Source organism: Mastigoproctus giganteus, chromosome 4 (genome assembly GCF_048544385.1).
Source record: "Mastigoproctus giganteus isolate SK-2022 chromosome 4, ASM4854438v1, whole genome shotgun sequence".
NCBI lineage: Eukaryota > Metazoa > Arthropoda > Arachnida > Uropygi > Thelyphonidae > Mastigoproctus > Mastigoproctus giganteus.
In genome coordinates this window covers 15,384,492-15,408,369 of record NC_143578.1, presented here as the reverse complement: position 1 = coordinate 15,408,369, position 23,878 = coordinate 15,384,492, and the positions used below count along the sequence as shown (strand labels likewise).

Here is a 23,878-nt window from a genome sequence, read left to right as displayed (position 1 = left end):
GACCTGTACACAGTACTCAAGGCATGGCCTGACCATTGCCTTATATAGAGGGACAATCATCTTTTCCCTGCTAGAAAAATTCCTATATATCATATGTGAAAGACTAATAGATTTGATATGAACTAGCTAGAGAAGTGAATGACTTTCTATCTTGGAAAAGTACCGTATAATAAAGCCAGGGTAACTGCTCTGACTAATTCCAAAAATTATGGTTTATAAGATTAAGTTTTAGCCACTTATTTGTCCAGTCAAAAAAAAAAAAAAAAAAATCTACACATGCTGAATGTATGTGTGATTTGATTTTTTGATTTGGTAGTTGTTGGCGCATCGGCTTCTGTGGCCATATTGCACCTCCCAAGGTTTTTGCTGTACTTTGATCCAAGCCCGAGGCGGGAATCGAACCCGCGACCTTTGGGTTGCCGGGCGAATGTATGTGTACATTCATCATTAAAATTAAATACTATAACACATGGCTCCATGTGGTATGGCATTTAATTTTAATAACCTGTCACCAATGCCCATATTAGTGGAGTCCCACAAGGTTCGGTGTTGGGTCCACTGTTGTTTTGTGTATTTATCAATGATATTGATGAAGGTATATCAGGCTTAATGTCGAAGTTTGCAGATGACACAAAGGTTGGCCGGGTTGTTAATGACAGTCATGGCAGTGTGCTTCTGCAACAGGATCTAGATAATTTGGGCAGATGGGCTAAGAAGTGGCAACTGAAGTTTAACCTTGACAAATGCAAAGTACTGCATATGGGTAGAAGTAACCCCAGAGAAAAGTACCAACTGTGTGGTACTACACTTAAGGTGGTAGAAAATGAATAAGACCTGGGAGTAATTGTGCAGTCAGATATGAAGTTTTCTGAGCAATGCAGACAGGCTGCTAGGGCAGGTCATGGGGTTTTGTCAATGATATATAGGAATTTTGCTAGCAGGGAAAAGGAGGTGATTGTCCCTCTGTATAAGGCAATGGTCAGGCCACGCATTGAGCACTGCGTACAGGTCTGGAGGCCTCATTTTAGGAAGGATGCAGATTTGCTTGAGCGTGTACAGAGAAGAGCTACATGATTGGTGAGGGGAATGAAGGGATCCTCTTACCAAGAGAGGCTTAAGTTCTGCAAATTGCAGTGGCTGGAGACTAGGCACCTGCGCGGTGATCTGATTGAGGTCTATAAGGCCTTGAATGGGTTGAGCACGCTGAATTCTGATGGGATCCTTCCACTTGTTCAGATTACGAACCCACGGGGACATAAGTTCAAATTAAGAAAGGACAGATGTAGAATATATGTGCGGAAATTTGCCTTTAGCCAGCGGGTGGTTAATTGCTGGAACAAACTTCCATCTGTCGTTGTGGAAGTTGATAGGTTAAATAAATTTAAGGAGGACCTGGACAGGCATTTGGAGGGAATGGTGTGATTTTTTTTTTTTTTTTTTTTTTGGCTGATGCTGCATAAGCTCCTACACTTGCTTTCTTGCATCACGTGCCACTACTACTACTTATTTACACTTTGAAGGTTATTTCAAATAATGTCTATGTACATTTACATTTGGTACTACACTTAAGGTAGTAGAAAATGAAAGACCTGGGAGTAATTGTGCAGTCAGATATGAAGTTTTCTGAGTAACGCAGACAGGCTCCCAGGGCAGATCATGGGGTTTTGGCAATGATATACAGGAATTTTGCTAGCAGGGAAAAGGTGATTGTCCCTCTGTATAAGGCAATGGTCAGGCCACGCATTGAGTACTGCGTGCAGGTCTGGAGGCCTCATTTTAGGAAGGATGTAGATTTTCTTGAGCATGTACAGAGAAGGGCAACAAGATTGGTGAGGGGAATGAAGGGATCCTCTTACCAAGAGAGGCTTAAGTTCTGCAAATTGCAGCAGCTGGAGACTAGGCACCTGTGAGGTGATCTAATTGAGGTGTATAAGGCCTTGAATGTGTTGAGCACGCTGAATTCTGATGAGATTCAGCTACTTGTTCAGATTACGAACCTAAGGGAGCATAAATTCAAATTGAGGAAACACAGATGTAGAATAGATGTACAGAAATTTGCCTTTAGCCAGTGGGTGGTTAATTGCTGGTACAAACTTCCATCTGACATTGTGGAAGTTGATATGTTAAATAAATTTAAGGAGGAAGTGGACAAACATTTAGAGGAATTTGTTTTGTAAATTTTTTTTTTTTTGGCTGATACTACATAAGCTCACATGCCACTACTACTACATACAAATTGTCTAGAAATATTCCAGTAGGTGCTGTCTTATCTTATGTGTTTTCAAATAACTGCAAGACAAGATTCATAATGGGTGGATGGAGGTCAGAAAATAGCTCTGAAAATCTCAGTCTTGCACTTGTTGGATCAAGTTATCTGATTTGGGCTTACAAAAATCAAAACTGAACAAAATTCTCTGGATTTCTGTAAAAGTTGATGAAATGAAATTTCTGTAAAAGTTGATGAAATGAAATAAGGCAATATATAAATAGGTGCAGAGGATATTACTGCATTAAAAAAAAGTAATAGCTTTTTTATTTTTTCATGATGGCTGTTGTAATTATTTTGAAATTTTGATTTGATTTTTGACATTAATTTCATTCTGATGTTGAGCAGTCAAGTCAAAATAACAAATTAATATTTAACAGCATTTAATGTACAGTGTTCATTTTAAAGAACTTAACTTCAACAAAAACAAAAAAAAAAAAAACCCCTCACCATCCATAGCCTGCACATGTTCTGGGACCTAACCATCACAGATGCACAAATGCATGGGGTGCCTCCGTAGCCAGGTGGGAAGGAGCAGCAGTGCGTAGCACACGCTTCTGGATTAGACCAGGGTTCGAGCCCGTCACCACCAAATACGGAGGATGTGGAAAGGTCAGGGAATGACCACCACATATCCCGGAGCAATATGGCCTTAGTTGCTAATGCTCCTAAAAATCAAATAACAACAACAACAACAGCACAAATGCATTCTGGGAATGCTACACACAAGAGGGTTAATAAATAATTGATTATTGCATTTAAGTTTAATAATCTGTCATAAAAACCATATGTTTTCTTGTTTCTTCTCTTTGGGTTTTCATGTAAAAAATATTCATGTCAAGAAATACAAATATGTACAAAACTTGTTTCTAACACCATCCTTGAAAAGTATTTTGTTATTAGTAATCATAACTACAGTTTTGGAAAATTAATTACCTTGGCACTCATAGCTCTTTCTATGTGGTATTCCTCTTGCTCTCTTTTGGCAATTTCTTGAACGTTCCGATGTTCCTCCTGTAAGCTTGTTAATTCACTGGTACAGTCTGCTAGTTGATTTTGGAGAAGAATTTTCTCCTATTAAGGGAGAAATATGAAGAAAGCCATATTTTAATAATAATGTTAAGCTTTCCCGTTCCTTTCTTTATTATTTCAAACCTTTCACTCATAAAAAAAAAAAAAAAGAGAAACAAAGAACCACAATTCCTAATTTAATATGAAAAAGCAATGAATATAATTGATTAAATGTTTGGTTTATGCAAGCGCAATACAACACTATTTATTCTGGAGGCCCATTTTCAAATAAGTATTCACAAAACTAGGAACAGGTTCCAAATACAGGTATCTAGAATAATTTTTTAAACAAACTTTTCTTGAGCTGTTTATAAAATTAAGGAAATCTGTTTTGGGGAAGGAGGACTACTGTTATGACTATACTTCCTGAGAACAATTATCTGTCATTGTGATACAGTCATACAATTAATTTCTTTGTACAGCAAAACCAACTGAAAAGATCAAAAATGATCACTGCATTCTTTTTATTACATGTAAACTGTAAAGTGCAATTCATTTAGCATAAAAATTTGAAGCAATTTTTATGCTAAACACCTATGTAAGTTTGCTACATTATAAAATTTAGAATCACCTTTAAATTAGTTTGATTAAAATAGCTATTTTTAGACAATGTGTTTAAAAATACGAATACTTCTCTCTAAATACTTCTCCCCACGGACTGGAGATGTGCAAATGTATCCCCAATTCAAAAAGGGGGATCGAAGGGTGACATGGATAATTACAGACCAGTTAGTTTAACTTCTGTTCCGGGTAAAATAATGGAGCCGCTGGTTAAAGGTGCATTGCAGGATCATCTAGACAAGACTGCAGCAATAATTCAGACACAGCATGGGTTTGTTAAGGGAAAGTCTTGTCTGACAAATTTGATAGGATATTATGATGTGGTTACAAAGGATGCAAAAAATAATTTTGATATCATATATTTGGATTTCAGGAAAGCTTTTGACACTGTTGCGCATGGAAGACTATTGTACAAATTGGAGCAGAATGGTATTAAGGGTAAGTTGCTACAATGGATAAAAGGATGGTTACGTGGGAGAAGACAGAGGGTGGTGATCAATGGGTGCTGCTCTTCTTGGACTAATGTTATTAGTGGAGTCCCACAGGGTTCGGTGTTGGGACCACTGTTGTTTTGTATATTTATCAATGATATTGATGAAGGTATATCAGGCTTAGTGTTGAAGTTTGAAGATGATACAAAGGTTGGCAGGGTTGTTAATGACAGTAATGGCAGTGTGCTACTGCAACAGGATCTAGATAATTTGGGCAGATGGGCTAAGAAGTGTCAACTGAAGTTTAACCTTGACAAATGCAAAGTACTGCATATGGATAGAAGTAACCCCAGAGAAACGTACCAACTGTGTAGTACTACACTTAAGGTGGTAGAAAATTAAAAAGACCTGGGAGTAATTGTGCAGGCAGATATGAAGTTTTCTGAGCAATGCAGACAGGCTGCCAGGGCAGGTCATGGGGTTTTGTCAATGATATATAGGAATTTTGCTAGCAGGGAAAAGGAGGTGATTATCCATCTGTATAAGGCAATGGTCAGGCCACGCCTTGAGTACTGCGTACAGGTCTGGAGGCCTCATTTTAGGAAGGATGTAGATTTACTTGAGCGTGTACAGAGAAGGGCAACAAGATTGGTGAGGGGAATGAAGGGATCCTCTTATCAAGAGAGGCTTAAGTTCTGCAAATTGCAGTGGCTGGAGACTAGGCACCTGCACGGTGATCTGATTGAGGTGTATATGGCCTTGAATGGATTCAGCACGCTGAATTCTGATGGGATCCTTCCACTTGTTCAGATTACGAACCTAAGGGGGCATAAATTCAAATTAAGAAAAGACAGATGTAGATTAGATGTGCGGAAATTTGCCTTTAGCCAGCGGGTGGTTAATTGCTGGAACAAACTTCCATCTGTCGTTGTGGAAGTTGATAGGGTGAATAAATTTAAGGAGGAACTGGACAGGCATTTGGAGGGAATGGTGTGATTTTTTTTTTTTTTTTTGGCTGATGCTGCATAAGCTCATACATTTGCTTTCTTGCATCACATGCCACTACTACTACTACTAAACCATACCGGGTGGTTATAAAATAAGTTTCCCTATTCAGGAGGCCCTAGTGTCAAAATGGTTAGATATAGCACTGTGAAAATTGGTGATTATGCCATTTAGGGTACGGGGAAGCGATTTGTAGAAGAAAAAAAATTAGCTCAAATTTCTGCCACCAGGGGAGAAATTGGCACTGTAAACATGAGATGGAATACTTAACTTAGGATTAGATTTTAATATCAGAACTTAGAAATCTACAGATATTGTTCTATGTGCTTTGCTTTACTTGAGATTACATTCTGAAAACAGAGAACTTATTTATAGTTATTTTTTTTTTTGTTGGCGCATAGGCTTCTGTGGCCATAATGCAACTCCCAAGGTTTTTGCAGTACTCTGATCCAAGCCTGAGGCGGGAATCGAACCCGCGACCTTTGGGCTGCCAGGCAGGCACTTTAGCCACCCGGCTAGCCTGGTCGGCAACAGACTGCGTGCAACATAGTTTCGCATAGCACCTCATTGGGGATGTAGGCTACATGCTGTTTAATGCTTGCTTTCAAATCGAAAAGTGTCTGTATGCCACCAGGGTTAACACTGTCTTTCAGGTATCCCCATAGCCAGAAATCATAGTGATTGAGATCTGCTGACTGGGCTGGCTAGAACTACGGAAAGTCTCTAGAAATGATGCGATCATTTCCGAATTTTGAACGGAGCAGTTCCTTCACTTGTCAGCCAATGTGGGAAGGGGCACCATCTTGCATGAACACTACGGTCTCCAAGCATTGCCTTTCTTGCAGAGCAGAAATAATGTGATCTTTTAGAAAAGCACAGTACCATGCACTAGTTACCATACACCTTATGCACGGGGGGGAGGACGAGGTGTAGACTCTTCGGAGAAAAATGGTCCGATTATAAACTCTGCTGTGAATCCACACCATACTATAATGTATGGACTTTGTAGTGGTCTTTCATGCACAGCAGATGGACGAGAAGTTCACCGTAATTGGCAGTTTTGTGCATTTACAGCTCCACAAAGAGTGAAATGTGCTGCATCAGATATCATTTGAGCCCATGTATCGTAAAGTTCCATACGAGCCAGAAATTGTAGAGCAAAGTCTATTCGTTGTTGCTGATCACAGGACTTTAGTTCTTGCACTACAATGAATACTTTGCTCTATGAAAGAACAATGATGAAAGTCCATCTGGCTCACTCTCAAAGTTAAGAACTGCTTTCCAACCACACATTTTGGCAGTCTAGAACTGAACAGCACAAGGAGCTGCCCAGTCTCTGCAAGAACAGCATTGCAAGGAGATGCAGAGATGAACAGCAACAAGGAGCTGCCCCACCCAGTCTAGACGATAACAACCTAGCACCACAAGGGGATGCTTATAGAATAATAGCTTTCCTCCTTCCAGACATCATGAATGGTGTTATTTAGGGGTAAGCAACCCATTGTTAATTGGAATGGTACTGCACATCCTATGTCTGCCCTAATCAATTAAGACTTCTGTTCAATAGATAGAGGCCAACTTGCACATATTCTGCCACTGACCTCCAATGTAGTTCTTAACATAATCAGAATGGTAATTCTTCTCTGGCCTAATCATCTTGAATCTGCTCCAACTGCAGGAGTAGATGTCTTCTTCAAAAAACCTTCAAGGAAAAGGATTGGAATGCTAAAAAAAAAAAAAAAACGTTTTCTTCAATGCAATGTGATGTGTCTCACATCCTGGTGTCAATGACTGAAGATGAGACACATTACCTACCAACTCTTCTCTCAGGTCTTGATACTCATGCCAATTAAACAGACATGTTCCCAGTCCTCTCATGTCCCACAAACATTGTACGTTCACTGACCTCCCAAAGGCATTTAATTTAGAAAAACGATCCATGTCTGGTAATAAAGAATGTGGACTGCAAATTTGGATTGAACCAGGAAGGCATACCTCTGCCAGCCTTAACACGTGGAAGAAACCTTTTTGTTATCAGTCCTTTGCTGCTGCTATCCCACCATTCCAGCCATAACCATGCCAGGCAAGCCCATATCAACTTTTCCTCCTTGCAGCCATGGTCACATTGCACTGCAATGGAGATTCTCTCATACACTTGCCCTCTCTGATGGTAAAAGTACATTGACCTAAACAATAGACTCAAATCAAGAGGCACTCTTCTCATTAATACCTGCAGTACATCATCTGACACCATCCAGCATGCCATACTAAGCCATAACAGCACTGCTCTCTGAATTTCCAGTATCTTATGCACATTTTCCCTTTGCAATGCACAGTCTATCTAAACACCAGCAATTTGTAAAAAGACAGTCATAGGACAGTCCTAGAACTCTGCTTTTAATTCACTGGTTATTCCTGCCATCATACCAACAAAATGAAGGATCTTCTGCATAATGTGATTGACACAAGACACAAATCTTAGAACTCATCTATTTTTATGCCAAAATATGTTCCTATTTTCAGATATTGTAAGCTTACGCCTCCTATCCCAGTGACTAGGTTCCTTGTGACAGAAAGATGTCCTTTGAAGAGAATGAACTTTCTCCTGGTAGTTGATACTCTCAAACTATGAAGAAGACACCAACCATGCAGTTTTAATAACAAAGTTTAAATGTTCTGCTAGTTCCAATAGTGAGTTTCCCTCCACAAGTACAGCTAGTGTATACTATTATCCATGTATTTGGGCATGTCCAGAGCAGTCACTCATTTAGTATTAAATTCCACATAAGTGGCACAAAGACACATCCCTGAACTACTCTCTTGGTAACAGTCCCACTATTTGATTTGACCATTACAACTCAGTCTTGGACGTAATCTTTAATAACCGAGTAAATGTGGGACATACAGCAGCAAAGTCTATATATAGACAAACAGTGCTTTTTCACAACTTTTAACAGTCATCTTCATCCTTTCTAGGCATCATCCATTCCTCTCCCAGTGTAAACCCCATACTGATCATCCAACAATGCACACCACTCTCTAGCTGCATCTAATATTAATGTTACTAGCAGTCATTCATAAACTTTACATACCTCGCTCAACAAGGCAATTGGGTGATATGAATCGACCTTATCATCTGGCTTGGCAGATTTCAAGATAAGTTTCAGCAGTGCCTGCTTCTATTGGCATGGAAGGGGTCTACCATGAAGGCATGCATTAAATGTGCTGAGATGAGATGATATTACAGTAACACTATGTTTGATTACTTCACCCTCTTAAGTCTAAACCAGGACACTTGTTTATATTATCTTACTTTATTGGTTATTATTAGTTATATTTTGTAGTTTACAAAAATATACCCATGTAAATCTAAGCAGATGCCATTACAGAATTTTTAGTGCAAGCCCCCTGGAACACTATCATGAACCCCCAAGGGTTCAAGAACCACCGGTTGGGAACTGCTGAAGTAATGGAAGTCTAGTTGAATCCTACAATGCTAATATCCAATTCTGGCCAGTCTTTGCTTTATTTAGTAAAATTTCAGCAAAGACCTCATTTACATGATTTTCATGTAAATGAGATTTCTCTTATATAATTCATTGAAAAGCTTCTCTTTATTAACCTCTACCCACATCATAAATTATTATCTTTGGCCTGGGATTCTTTGGTTTAGAGAAAGTCATTCTCAATTGTGATATTCTCTCAAACAAGCTTTTGTGATCTGGAGCACTATGTTTATCTTTACCACCTTTCAGTTGGATAATTTGCAAGTCCCAATTCAACTGCTGCATTTTTTAATTCTCCATACCTTGAAAGTAGCAGAGTGGTCAGGAGCGGGAGTGCAGTAGCACACGCTCTTTGAGTAGACTGGGGTTCAAGCCCCTGACTGCTGAATATAGTCGATCTGCCAACCTGCACTGGACCAGCGTGGCAAATTATGGTCCATTTCCCTCAGCATGAATTGTTGAGGAGGCTTCCATCCTGCAGTGGGTTGATAATGGCTGCACTTCAGTTTTTTTTTTTTTTTACCTTGAAAAGATCTCATGTACTGCCATTCTGCCTATGCCACTATCTTTACCACACAGGTAATCCTCTATGTTGTTTGAAAGCAAACCTGTCAACTTGGCCACTGAACCTCCCGCAGTATTCTCTTGCCCAAAGACCAGTTTAGAACTTGCATTTTCACCTTGTACAGCTCAATTTTCATTTAAAGTATCCTGTATAGTTGATTTTCACCTGGAGTTGAATCTTACAACAGATTGAGAGTGCCCATTTGTGATTAATGGGCAAGTCCTGTTCAACATTTCTTCTTACTCTCTCAAGGGCCTGTGGACCTCTTGACTTGTACATCTGTTTTCTTGTCATGTTTCTTGTGTCCTTAGACTTATGGAAGGTTCAGAACATCCTACAGTACCTTTCTTTTCATTAACTAACTTCTCTTGTGTAGTTGGTAGTACAGAGCATTCAAGTTCTTTGATGAGCTTATCAATGGTAGATTATGTCTAACGTAGTCGAGTCATCAGGAGCACGAGTGCAATAGCATGCACTCTTTGTGAGTGGACCAGGGTTCAAGCCCACGACTACTAAATATGATTAATGTTTGTACTGATGATTTATTATAAACTCCATGTACTACTACCGTGTACTCCATGTCCAACTACCAGAGTATAAATATAAGAACGTTATTATAAAGGACAGTCCTCTAGGGTAGCTCCAGAGACATCTTCCCACTCCTTATCCAGGATCTGTACACCAGGATCTGCAAGTACTGCAAGCTCTGTGTCCAACCGACCCTCCAAATTCTCTGTTGCATTCCATCCTAGACTCCTGCTTCCATTTATATTCTAGTTTTCTTTGCCTTTTTCTCTTTCCTCCTCTTATTCTGGACACCACACTCTTTTTGGATTTACAAGGCAAAGAAATATCTGAATTGTCCTCTTCCAAGCCAAGCCTGGTTTTTGCCCCACTTCAATTCCAGGCATCCAACTGAGATAGCACCACATCTCTATTGCTCTCCAACTCCACTGAGTATCCCCCGCCAGCAACCACATTTTAACCCTGTAAATCCTGTGAAGCCATTGTGAGTATAGATATACTCAGTAATGACTTAAACCCAGTAATGTTTTAGTGCAAGAAGTGTCACAATCAGTAAAGAAGATAAAAAAGACACAATGCTAGAATATATATTATATATCAGACATTTGAAATATATTCTTTCTAATAAAGAAAAAGTTAAGTGGTACAGCTTTTACATCTTCTCTCTCCACAAATATTTGTAGAAATAGCAGCCAACCTTCAGTTCTCTCTCAAACTGTCTTTTCCCAAGTCATAAAGCACACCTGCAATTGTTACAAGAAAATGTCCAGCTATGCAAGATTAGTGCACCCTTAATCCTGTGTATTAAATTTATATTAATAATTTTCAGCAAAGTTTCCAGAGAGAGCACCAATAGTTTCTTCCTACCTGAATCATCTATTCAAATGTAACAATCATGGTTTCCAATTGTTCTCAACACATTGCCATAAAACTTCAAAAAATCATTTTTAATCATCCCTAGCACATTACACTTAAACCTATTAGTGTTAATCAGAAACTTAGCTCCCACAACGAGCATTAGGTCCCCCCTCCCCACTGCATGAAATCGTCAATTTTAAATCACATTCAAAGGATCCACTATAGGTCTTATGCTAATGTGTAGGCAGCTGTTAAGCTTCAAACGGTTGAAGAACTCAATGTTAAATCATAATTCCAATCTTACTGACTAAATATTTACTATATCTGACTCAAAAAAACATACCATCAAGTAGATCCCAACTTCCCGTATCAGATCCAACTATTTACTTTAACTTGCAACACCTTTATCCACCAATAATAACACTAAACCACAACTTTGAACAAACACATTTAGTATAGACAGCTACCATTGTTGTTCCCTGCATGCATTTCTATAATGGTAACTAGCTTACGATTTTTGCAAGGAAAAAGTTCGAAGTCCCTCCAAAGTCTTTTATTCAAGCAAAAGGTTATGTTTCAGCTGCAACGATAAAAATGTTGCAATTTCTTATGTAAGAACATTCACAGTCAAACAATGAAATTTCCCCTTTAATAGCCAAAGTTGAATGAATTGAAATAAGCTTTTATATTAGAATCCTCCATTCCATTTAAAGTAAAGGGCAGCTCTCAAGTTTTTTTGGAAAAAATTTTAGTTTTCAAATTTTTTTTAAAGTTCAACCAAATGGACCTCTACTCATTCTTTCAGAAGAGAACTTTTCAGATTCAGATGGTGAAGAATATTTATTTATTTTCTGATAATTAAATAGTGGCCACAGTTTATATTTAGGAAAAGTAAGAGGCGTGCTATATACATATACGTAATTCTGGTTGTGCATATAAACTATCATATTATTTCTCTATCAATGTGTAATCATTCATGAATTTAAAATTAATTCTAACATTTATTTTCTACTTTAAGTGTTTGTCATTTATTCAGAATGCAATTTTTTTTTTAGAAATATCAACCAAGAGTAATTAAAATAACTAGCAATTTGCCATACTACAAGAATGCAGTGTTTCTGGGCCTGTGCACTGCAAAAAAGAGAAACCAATACTAAGTCCAGGTTATAGCCATTTATAAACACACTCTTTTGGTCAGATCAGCAAGGGCATGCAGTACAGAGAAGCTGTGCATTATACACATTTATGTTTTTTCTTGCAGGCTGCATTTATGACTGTCCGAGACATTGCTATTTGAGTAGACAAGCCCAGGACATGGTTTTATTTATTTATTTTTTGTTTCACCATTCTTCAGCTGCAAAGCTTTCCTGAAAAGCAAGATTTCTACTTTCCTTTAAATACAGAAGAGTGGTGACAGTAACAACTGCACTAGTCATGAGTGCTACCTGTAGCTCTTATTATTAAAACCTGCAAGGCAATGCAATACAATCCTTCACTAATAAGAACTATTAAGAAGTTCTTTAAATGAAGCTGAAGTCATTATAACTAATGACAATGAAAAAAAGGTAACAGTTATTATCTTCCATTGCAAATATGAACATATTTCTAAGAAAACAGTTGAGACACACACAATGTTGCTTACCTGTTTTAATTTCTCAATCTGTGACTGGTATTTTAAGGCTTCTTCTCTTAATGCAATTTGTTCTTGTTGCAAACGAAACAGCCTGAAAATTTCAAATGACTGAAGTAAATTTTATGTAACTGCACATTTAAATGGAAAAAAAAAAAAAAAAAAAAAAAATTACCAACTAATATTTTAATTTCTCATAAAAAATCAAATCATATTCACTTCTGTAAGTGAGAAAAAAAAAAAAAAAAAAAACTTTGCCAGTACCTTGGATAAGGGTCAGAATTAAAAGCAGATGATAAAGTACTTATGAATTACCTCTTTCAAATTTTAGGAAAAAAAAAAAAAAAAAAATGGCATTCTTTTAAGGGGAATAAATTTGGACAAAATGACAACTCTAATTATAAGCGAAGGAAATAGGGAAATTGGTTTAAAATTAAACTCAGACTGATGCAGATCTACACCATATAAAATTATTTGTATAATTTTAATGGCATTCAATTATTCATTTAATAATTGAATGCAAGTTACTGACAAATTGCAAAAGATATAAAAATTAGATTTATTACAAGTACATGATACAGTGCTTTTAAATAGTAACATGCAAGATTTAGAATCTTGGAATAAGGTAGATAAAGATTACAGAAAATTTAGCATGAAAATTAATTAGACAAAAACCGAAAGTTAAGGTTGGGAGGAAAAGTGAAAATTTAAGAATTAAAAAACAAAATTTGGAACAAACAGTAATTTTTTTATATCTAGGAATATTCTTTAATGAAGAGCAAAGATTAGATCAGTGTTTATCAACCTTTCTGTTGTTGTGGCACACTTTTAAAGAAACTAGAATTTTGCAGCACACTTTTAAAGATGCTAAAATTTTGCAGCACACTACAATCACCATTATACTCATATATATTATAAATATGTAAAAATAACAATTATCACACACACACACACACACACACACACACACACACACACACACACACACACACACACACACACACACACACACACACACACACACACACACGTAACCCTTGTATAATGCGGTAGTTAGGTTCCTATAAAATCTTGTGTGGTGAGAAACCATGTTATATAGGACTAAGAACCAGTACAAAAAGGGGATTATGTTCCAAAAGCTAATAAAAATACACCATTATTTTATAACTATTGGAAAGTTAATTTTATTAAAAATAGTAATAACTGAACAAACTGTGATACTTATATGCCTGATAATGTACATTCATTTAATTTTCTTCCTCTTCATCGCTGCTAAGCACAATCAAATGAGAACATTTTCTCTGTTGCAGAATATCTTCACCTTCTGAACTTTCTTCTGCAGCATCTAGATTTCATGTATCTTCTGCTCTTTCTAAAAAAAAAAAATCAGCAATCTGGGTTTGTTTGCTTTTGCTTAATAGATCTTTGTATATTTCTTGGTATGGAGCTAAGCATTTTTGAAGCTCCCTTTTGAACTTTGTGCTCCTTTCAGTCGAATGATCTGCATTCAAAAAATGAGAGAGATTCTAATTGCTCGGCTAAATTTATGCCTTCTCGTATACTTTTTTTTAGCGTAAAATTTGGAACTTTAGAATTTTCATCTGCGCTATCATCTTCTGAATTGATTTGGTTTACCTTCGATGCCATTTCTACAAAATCCACTTCACTGGCCTCTTTTTCTACCAGTAATTCTTAAATGTGTCATCAATAGTCATATCATCAAAACCTTCTGCTCTTACCAACTTAGCAAGTTCTACTATCGCACCGATTCCGTTTTCTGCAGGTTTGATCATATTTCCTGAATGAACTAACTCTGGCCATACATTTTTCCAACACGCAGTTAATGTTGACGGTTGGTTTTATTTCTTTGAGTGATAAAGCTATGATTCTGATACAGTCCACGATTGAAAATGTTTCCCTGCTTCCAACGCTTCAATAGATTCGGAATCAATTTTTTCCAAAATCCATTTTCTGATGTAATGAGTTTTAAAGGTAAATTAAAGAAGTTGTATTAGGTGGTAGAAATATTACTTCAAAGTTTGGATGATTTAAATCTTTTGGATGGCCTGGTACATTATCCAATAGTAATAAAACTTTGAAATCTAGTTTTTTTCCCCCAAACAAGTTCAATAGCACAGAACCTGACATGGGGATTTCGCAATAATTTTTTTTTGTATAACGATTGGCGAGCCAAAAGCGAGGATATACAAAAAAGAATGGAAATGTTTAAATTTACATCCAACATAATAGCAGAGATTTTCCCTGCACACAAAACTCAAAAATACTGTGTTATGCAAGGTTTTCTGCAATTCTCTAACTGTGTTATATAAGTACTGTGTTGTGTGAGGATTGCTGCAATTTATCAATCGTGTTAGAGTGAAACCGTGTTGTAGAAGTACCATGTTATACACGGGGATGGCCTGTACACATATTCACAAACTAAGTTATTTCTGTTGGGTATATGTAATAATACACTTATTATTTGTTTTAAATACTTTCAATGTTCTTTTCTGAACATACATGAATTACATGAAATTTAAAAGAAAAGAAATCACCGTATTTAAAAGAATATACATGAAATTTAAAAGAAAATATAAAAAATTAACATATTTAAATATAAAACAAAAAATATACAATTATAACATTTTAATCAGTGAGACGGTTGGGTTTGATGGAAGCACACAGTTTTTTAATACGAGGATTTATTGTGGATAGGGTTACTCTCTGCTCTTCTACTGACTTTAGTCTCTCTCTTTATTTAATATGTTCTTTTGAACGATAGGTAGAAGAGGACCAGGAGTATGTCTGTCAGGGGCAAAGGTTGATGATGTTGTAGAGCAGATATCTTTTAAGGGCACAAAGGGTGATATTGTTGTATACACTGGCACTAATGATATTAAGAGTAGGAGACAGGCGGAATTACTTAACAAGTAGAGGTCAATGTTTAAAAAAAAAAAAAAAAAAAAAAAGGCTAGGGTTGAATTTGAAATTGTGTGCAATTCTGCCCAGACACGATAGGAGGGAGTATATGCTGAGAGACTTGTGAATTAATTCTGCCCTGGAAAGATTGTGCTAAACCCATGGGGTAGAATTTTTCTCAGCCTGGTCTGTGCTTGTTAACAGGAGAGACTGCTTCTACAGGGATAAGATACACTTAAATAGAAAGGGTGCAAGAATATTTGCTGATTCCGTTGAGGCAGAGTTAGGCGTGTCGGAAAACTGCTAGCTTGTGGGGGGGGGATACACGGACTGATAGATTAACAGTAGCCGTTGGCAGAGGTGAAAGTGATTCTTGCACTGCTTCTATTGAAATGCAATTGAGCAGCCTGGAAGGCAAGGCAATGGGGATTTTCAGGCTGCTGGGAATCATAGTGGAACAAGTAAATACATAAGCTGTGTTAGGGTAACTAAGAGTAGAAACAGGTTCATTGTATACTTGTGTGTACACCAATGCTAGGAGTATTAGTTAATAAATTTGATGAGCTGAAGTGCTAGTCAAGACATCAAAGGCAGATAATGTTGGGATATCAGAGATGTGGTGTCACACAGACATAAGCAGTGCAGAATTGGAATTTGGGGAGTACAATGTGTACAGAAAGGATAGACAGGACAGGAAGGGAGGAGGGGTTATGCTGTTAGTTAAGAAACAAAAACTAAGAAAGCGCATCCAATTGATGTTGGTGGACAACACAATGCTGAGTCTGTTTGGTGTAACATAAGCACTGGGAAAGGAAAAAAATGATAGTAGGTGTATGTTATAGGCCTAATGAATCTGATGAGTATAATGAGCAATTGTGCAGAGAAATAGAGTGGACCAGTAAATCCGAGTGTCTTATAATGGGAAATTTTAATTTCCCAGAGACTGACTGAAATTTGTGGGTTGCACGCACGCATGCAAGGCTTTTGTGGATTTATTGGATGATTGTTTTCTACAGCAGCACGTTCAGGAGACAACTAGAGGGAGTAATACTCTTGATCTGATTATCAGTAGTGATTCTTCATGCAATAAGAATCTGCAGATAAAAGAACCACTAGGTGGCAGTGATCAAAGTGTGCTGAAGTGGGATTTACTCAAAGAGGTAACTACCATCAGGGGTATCGACAAGGGTTTTTGCTTTTGTAAAGGTGACTACGATGGACTGAGACAGTATTTAAATTCTATACGATGAGACCAACTGATGATGTTACCAACAGCAAATTCAAAATGGGAAGCATTCAAAGAAATAATCTTGGAAGTTACTAGGCTTTTCATACCAACTATGAAGTATTGTTCAAGATTTAGGACTAAATGGAGGTCAGATAAACTAATTAGACATGTGGCAGAGAAGAAAAATGCATGGGATACATATAAATTAGCAGGTGACACAGAAGCATATGATAGATATAAGCTGGTCTGTAACCAAGTCACAACAGCGGTTAGGCAGGTGAAGGCAAATTACAAGAAATCTTTAGCAAAGGAAGCAAAGAGTTCTTTACTTATGTAAAAACTAGAAGGAAGGGGATGAATCAGATTGGTCCACTTGATATCGATGGTTCAACTGTTGATGATCCTGCTCAGGTAGCTAACAAACTAAATGAATATTTTGCATCTACATTCACACATGAGGAGTTATTCAGGGAGGGGAATGCCAGAGGTGTATTCAACTCTGGCAGTAAGATAGATAATCTTGTAATAACTGAAAGTAAAGTGGAGGAGAAATTGTTGAAGACAAACACAAGAAAGGCACCTGGGATGGATGGAATCTATCCAGTTATATTAAATGAGGCAGCAAAGGAAGTAAGCTAACTCTTAGCCATAATTACGAGAGCTTCCTCGGGCTCTGTGGAGGTACCCATAGACTGGAAATGTGAAAAAGGTGACCCCATTTTTCAAAGGAGGATCAAAGGGAGACAAAGGTAATTACAGACCTGTTAGTTTAACTTCTATTCCAGGGAAATTAATGGTGGTACTGGTTAAAGAAGCACTGCAGGATCATCTAGACAAGATTTCAGTTTTAGCTTGGACACAGCATGGGTTTGTTAAGGGGAAGTCTTGTCTGACCAATTTGATTGGATATGATGATGTAGTCACACAGGAATTGGATGCAAAGAATAATTTTGATATCATATCTTTGGAGATTAGAAAGGCTTTTGATACTGTTGTACATGGAAGACTGCTGCACAAATTGGAGCAGTGTGGCATTGGAGGCAAATTGCTGCTATGACTAAAGGGATGGTTGAGTCGAAGAAGACAGAAAGTGGTAATCAATGGACACTGCTGTTCGTGGACTAATGTTATTAGTGGAGTCCCTCCGGGTTCAGTGTTGGGGGTCCATTTTTGTTTTCTGTATTTATTAATGATATTGATGATGGTATATCAGGCTTAATGTCCAAGTTTGCAGACGATGCGAAGGTTGGCAGGGTTGTTAATGATACTAATGACAGTATGCTGCTGTAACAGGATCTAGAAAAGTTGAGCAGATGGGCTGAGAGGTGGCAACTGAAGTTTAACATTGACAAATGTAAAGTACTGCATATGGGAAGCAGTAACCCCAGAGTAAAACATATCAACTGTGTGGTACTACACTGACAATGGTAGAGAATGAAAAGGACCTGAGGGTAATTGTGCAGGCAGATGTGAAGTTTGCAGAGCAGTGCAGACAGTCTGCAAGAGTAGCTCATGGTGTCTTGTCAATGATATACAGGAATTTTTCTAGTAGGGATAAGGAGGTGATTATCCCCTTGTATACGGCAATGGTCAGGCTACACCTTGAGTACTGTATACAGGTCTGGAGGCCTCATTTTAAGAAGGATGCAGAGTGGGTGGAACGAGTACAGAGAAGGGTAACAAGATTAGTGAATGGAACAAAGAGTTGCTCTTATGAAGAAAGGCTTAGGTTTTGCAAATTACAGTGTCTGGAGACTAGGCACCTGCGAGGTGATCTGATTGAGGTGTATAAAGTCTTGAATGGTTTGAGCATGCTCAATGCTGATGGGATTCATCCTCTTGCTCAGAATAATTGCCTGAGATGGCATAAATTCAAATTGAGGAAAGACAGTTATAGGATAGATGTGTGGAAGTTTGTCTTTAGCCAGCATGTGGTTGATTGCTGGAACAAACTTCCATCTGTTGTTGTAGAAGTTGACAGCTTAAATAGATTCAAGGCAGAACTAGACAAACATTTGGAGCAAGTGGATGGGCGAAATTAGATATATATATATTTTTTGATGATGCTATACAAGTTTGCTTTCTTGCATCATGTGTCTTTACTGTTAATGAGCAAATCATTACACTCCCAATTATAACTTTGTATACATCCTGGTAATGCAATCCCTAAAGACTTCTTTGTCCATATAAATGTAGATGCAAAATATTTACTGTTTGTGAGCAACCTGACAAGAATTATCAACACTTGTGCCATTCAACATTTAAAGGACCAATGTGACTCTTCCCTTTCCATCCAGTGCTATCACAAGCACGGAATTCTTTGCTATTTTTCTTTTTAGAGTCAAACCAAGGATTTCTTGTAAGCTACTTTAGCTTACAAGAAGCTTCTAATCCCCTTAGTGTCTTGACTGGAGACTAAGTTATACTTCCATGTCCCCAGATAATTTATAATCATCCCATGCATTTTTATTCTTTCTCATTAGGCTAATCAGTTCATCTGACATTCATTTAAGTCTAAACCTTGAACAATATCTTTTAGTTTGTATAAAAAAAAGTATAGTAGCTTCTACAGTTTCTTCCCTGAATGTTTCCCTATTTAGACAGAGGGTGGTAATCAATGGGTGCTGCTCTTCGTGGACTAATGTTATTAGTGGAGTCCCACAGGGTTCAGTGTTGGGTCCACTGTTGTTTTGGGTATTTATCAATGATATTGATGAAGGTATATCAGGCTTAATGTCGAAGTTTGCAGATGACACAAAGGTTGGCAGGGTTGTTAATGACAGTAATGGCAGTGTGCTACTGCAACAGGATCTAGATAATTTGGGCAGATGGGCTAAGAAGTGGCAACTGAAGTTCAACCTTGACAAATGCAAAGTACTGCATATGGGTAGAAGTAACCCCAGAGAAACGTACCAACTGTGTGGTACTACACTTAAGGTGGTAGAAAATGAAAAAGACCTGGGAGTAATTGTGCAGTCAGATATGAAGTTTTCTGAGCAGTGCAGACAGGCTGCTAGGGCGGGTCATGGGGTTTTGTCAATGATATATAGGAATTTTGCTAGCAGGGAAAAGGAGGTGATTGTCCCTCTGTATAAGGTCTGTATATGGTCAGGCCACGCCTTGAGTACTGCGTACAGGTCTGGAGGCCTCATTTTAGGAAGGATGTAGATTTGCTTAAGCGTGTACAGAGAAGAGCAACACGATTGGTGAGGGGAATGAAGGGATTCTCTTACCAAGAGAGGCTTAAGTTCTGCAAATTGCAGTGGCTGGAGACTAGGCACCTGCGCGGTGATCTGATTGAGGTCTATAAGGCCTTGAATGGGTTGAACACGCTGAATTCTGATGGGATCCTTCCACTTGTTCAGATTACCAACCTACGGGGACATAAGTTCAAATTAAGAAAGGACAGATGTAGAATAGATGTGCGGAAATTTGCCTTTAGCCAGCGGGTGGTTAATTGCTGGAACAAACTTCCATCTGTCGTTGTGGAAGTTGATAGGTTAAATAAATTTAAGGAGGAACTGGACAGGCATTTGGAGGGAATGGTGTGATTTTTTTTTTTTTTTTGGCTGATGCTGCATAAGCTCCTACACTTGCTTTCTTGCATCATGTGCCACTACTACTACTACTACTATAGTAGCTTCTACAGTTTCTTCCCTGAATGTTTCCCTATTTAGAATTTGCAGTTGCTAACATCACTGGTTTGTCACACTGAAAAGAATTTAAAAACTGAATTTAAAGACCACTTGTAATCAATGACACTTGAAGCAGACTTAAAATGGCATGGGCATACAGAAAGGATGGAAGAAGGGAGAATAGCTAAATAGATATTCAAAACACAAACGAACAGTAATAGTTCATTTGCACAAATAGAACATTAATAGTTCAACAGTTCTGTGCCTGTTCACCTGTACGAGTTGTCGGACCCGGTGCTCACTTCTAACAACCTTTCGCTGACCTTTGCAGTTTTGTTGTCAGGACGTTGTTTGACCATTTTGACGCCAGTCCTGGTACACTTTAACTACGGCGACTCTCGAACACCCCGCCAGTTCAGCTGTTTGGGAAATCGATGCACCAGATCGTCGAGCACCCATAGTCTGTCCTTTATCAAAGTCCGATAAATCCTTCCTTTTATCCATCATGCTCAGAATTTTACTACCTACTGAGCCACTGACACCTTATCTATGCTACATAGGTTGACTAATTCTGCACTCTCGTAGTTGCATTCAGTTTTCATAGGGGTGGTCATAATTCAGTGATCCCTTGGTGTATAATTATAATAATAATAATAATAAAAGAGATACATCAATATAGAGTACATATTAATTTCAGATTACACAATTCATGTCACAGAAAGATTTCAATTAGAATAACAATTCATGTCACAGAAAGATTTCAATTAGAATAAAATATTTTTGATGTATTCATGATCAAATTGCCACAAATTGAATCTTTGTTCAAATCTTTAATTAAATTAATTACCAAATTGGGAGGATACCTCTCAAAGGTCTTCTAGTTCAGAAAGAAAACAGAATAAAGAGCATAATGGAATGCTTAACTTAAAGTAGACCACAGACTTCAATGGTCTGAAACACCAGCTTAAACAAAAAAAGAGTACGGAATAGTTTTTAACTAAGATTAAAAGGCATTGTAAAACAAGTAAATATCTATGTTCGTCCATATCAAAAGCCAAGATTCTAAACTAGTCACTTTTCAAAACCTGGATGGTGTGAAGTTAACCACACTTCAGCATACAAAAACATATATCTGCTTAAAGTGGGAGTGACAATAGTTTTGAACTATTCAGTATTTCAAATTATTCACTGAAGTAACAAGGTTTTTCTTGAATATGTATAAAGAAATAAATAAAAACACAACCTGAGTGTATAGTTTTCCATTTCTTGTTTTTTCTCCTTATCCTGTCGAGCCTTCAAGGAAAAAAAATTATAATTATAATGAAGAATATGGAAAGAAAATCATACTTAAGAAATACACAGAAATTTACAAAGAATTTATGCTGCACTACTTGTTTATAAACTACTGCATATACTACATAGAATAGCGCCTTAATTGAAGGAAAAGTTGTTACACATACACACATATATATACAAACTTAATTTTTTGTAAATATAATACCAACTGGATAAATTTGAGAATTTAGAATATAAGTATTAAGGATGAAAATTATAACCATTAGGTCAAAGGGCCAAGTATTTTGGTAACCTAAGTTGGACTTCTTTGTTGTACCCTATAAATAAACACATAGAATATAATAAAATAAAATAGTAAAAATTAAAATCATGTAGCTAATTATAGATATATGGATACATTGAATGGAATGTTAACTAGGGCTATCTCTACTCAATATATCCCATCAATAATTAGCTGAGGCTATGTTTCTGTTTGCCGTTTGCCAGTTTTTCTATGTTTAAATATACTGAGAATTTACTGCGAATATATTATTATCAATTTAGCTTAATTACTTTAAGAAAAAGATATTCTTTTTCTATTCCTCATTATGCTTCTACATAACTTCATATATATATATATATATATGACAATAATCTAAAACTTTAATAATCTATATACGCTGGTGTTTAAAATAAGTGCATCACCTAGGAATTTCACATTTCTAACCCTTTTTCGCGATGGTATGTTACATTAATGACTAGCATCACAAATAGAAATATAAACAAAAGATATTTATTAATATTTAAGGCAAAGCTAAGTAATATTTGACAGGTGCTCTCAAAATATTCCAAAATGAGCATTTGCAACCTTTATACAACAGTTTTGGTAAATACGACAATCATGGCTGAAATGTTATCATTTGCTTCAGTTTATCATTTTAAATGGTAAACAAAATGAAAAGTTCATCAGGTGCAAACTAATATTTAGTTGAATCGTCTCTGGCCCTGATGACAGCAGCACACCGTCGAGACATTGACAAGATCAATTTCTGAAGATAATCAATTGATAGTTTGTGGTTCCGAATGTTAATTATGGCTTCCTGAAGTTCACGAAGGGTCTTTGGTTTCTTTCTGGCAACTGCAGATTCCACACGATGCCAACAGTTCTCTATAGGATTCAAGTCCGGGCTGTTTCCTGGCCAGCTAAGAGTTGTAATGGACTGTTCTTCCAACCATTTTTTCATCTGTAACAAATGTAAACACATTGTCAAACCTTTAATGTAGAAATGAAGCTAAAGTAACTACAAAAGTGCCTACTTACACTTTTCACCTGATGACAAGCAGCAGAGTTGTCCAGAAATATGCACTTACTTGGCAGGTTGAAATGGTCTCTAATGGTTGGTAGCAATTTGCCTTCCAACATAGCCAGGGATCCATTGGCATTTACGGAACATTTTATGAACTGCAGGTGATACTCCACGATACGAAACGCACTCCCATATTATTTGGCTGGGAAGGAATTTCAACGTAGACACCAAACAGTCTGGATGGTATTCTTCACCACGTCTACGGCAAATCGTTTGTCTCCCATCAGAGCCATGCAGGTTGAATTTCTTCTCATCCTAGAAAATAACTGACTTCCACTGCTCAGGGATCCATTTGACATGCTCCTTACACCAAATTAATTGGGCCTTTTTCATTTTTTGTGTGAGGAGGGGCTTCTTCTTAGGACGACAGGCTACAAGTCCGTTCTGACTGTTACTGCACTTGCTACCACTCCTGTATATTCTTCCCATTCTCTTTTCAGCTCAGACGAAGAAGCTTTACAGTTTTTAAGGCATAAGCGCTTCAAAACGCAGTCCTGTTTTGGCGTAGAGACTCGTTTGCATCCGGTTCATTTTTTCCTATCAGCAGAACCAGTATTCTTGAGTTTGGAAAGAAATCTACTCATTGTAGACTGATTACAAGACACTCTATAAGCAATACAACGTGAAGAATATGCTTCCTCACGTAAAGCAACAATAGCACTCTTTCTTTGTGGCATCAACTGCACATAACTCGCCATCCTGACACAAGCAAGGAATGACTGCAACTCTTGCAGAGCATGCTTATATAGCTGAAAGTAACAGCCGATGCAATATTGTGTCATTACCTACACGTGTCAATCTTATCGGATGCATCTGTAAGAAATATTGCCATATATACTTACGTTATTTGGATGATAATTTCAAAGACAGTGCATCACCCCTTTTTAAGGGGTGATGCGCTTTCTTTGAGCACCAGTGTATACACATGGCAATAATCTAAACTCAGGAGCTCTAGATTCTTGATATTTAGTACATGAATGGTACAACAAATGTATTGTGCATGCATATATGCTTTGAAATGTTAGACAGTAACATC

At 37.4% G+C, this 23,878-nt stretch overlaps 1 protein-coding gene across 2 annotated transcripts in view; it reads right to left on the bottom strand.

Annotated features, from left to right (window-relative positions):
- The window catches only part of LOC150086431 (rab11 family-interacting protein 4A-like), a 44,070-nt gene extending 22,582 nt beyond the window's left edge, over positions 1–21,488 (bottom strand). For both annotated transcript variants that reach the window (XM_090371377.1, XM_090371379.1), the window contains exons 1-3: positions 21,444–21,488; positions 12,431–12,512; positions 3,203–3,340 (exon numbers count right to left, since the gene is read on the bottom strand). In XM_090371377.1, the coding sequence (XP_090227503.1) occupies positions 3,203–3,340; positions 12,431–12,512; positions 21,444–21,463 (240 nt within the window). In that variant the 5' untranslated portion in view covers positions 21,464–21,488. The remainder of the gene's footprint in view (positions 1–3,202; positions 3,341–12,430; positions 12,513–21,443) is intronic.
- Between the last annotated feature and the right edge of the window lie 2,390 nt (positions 21,489–23,878).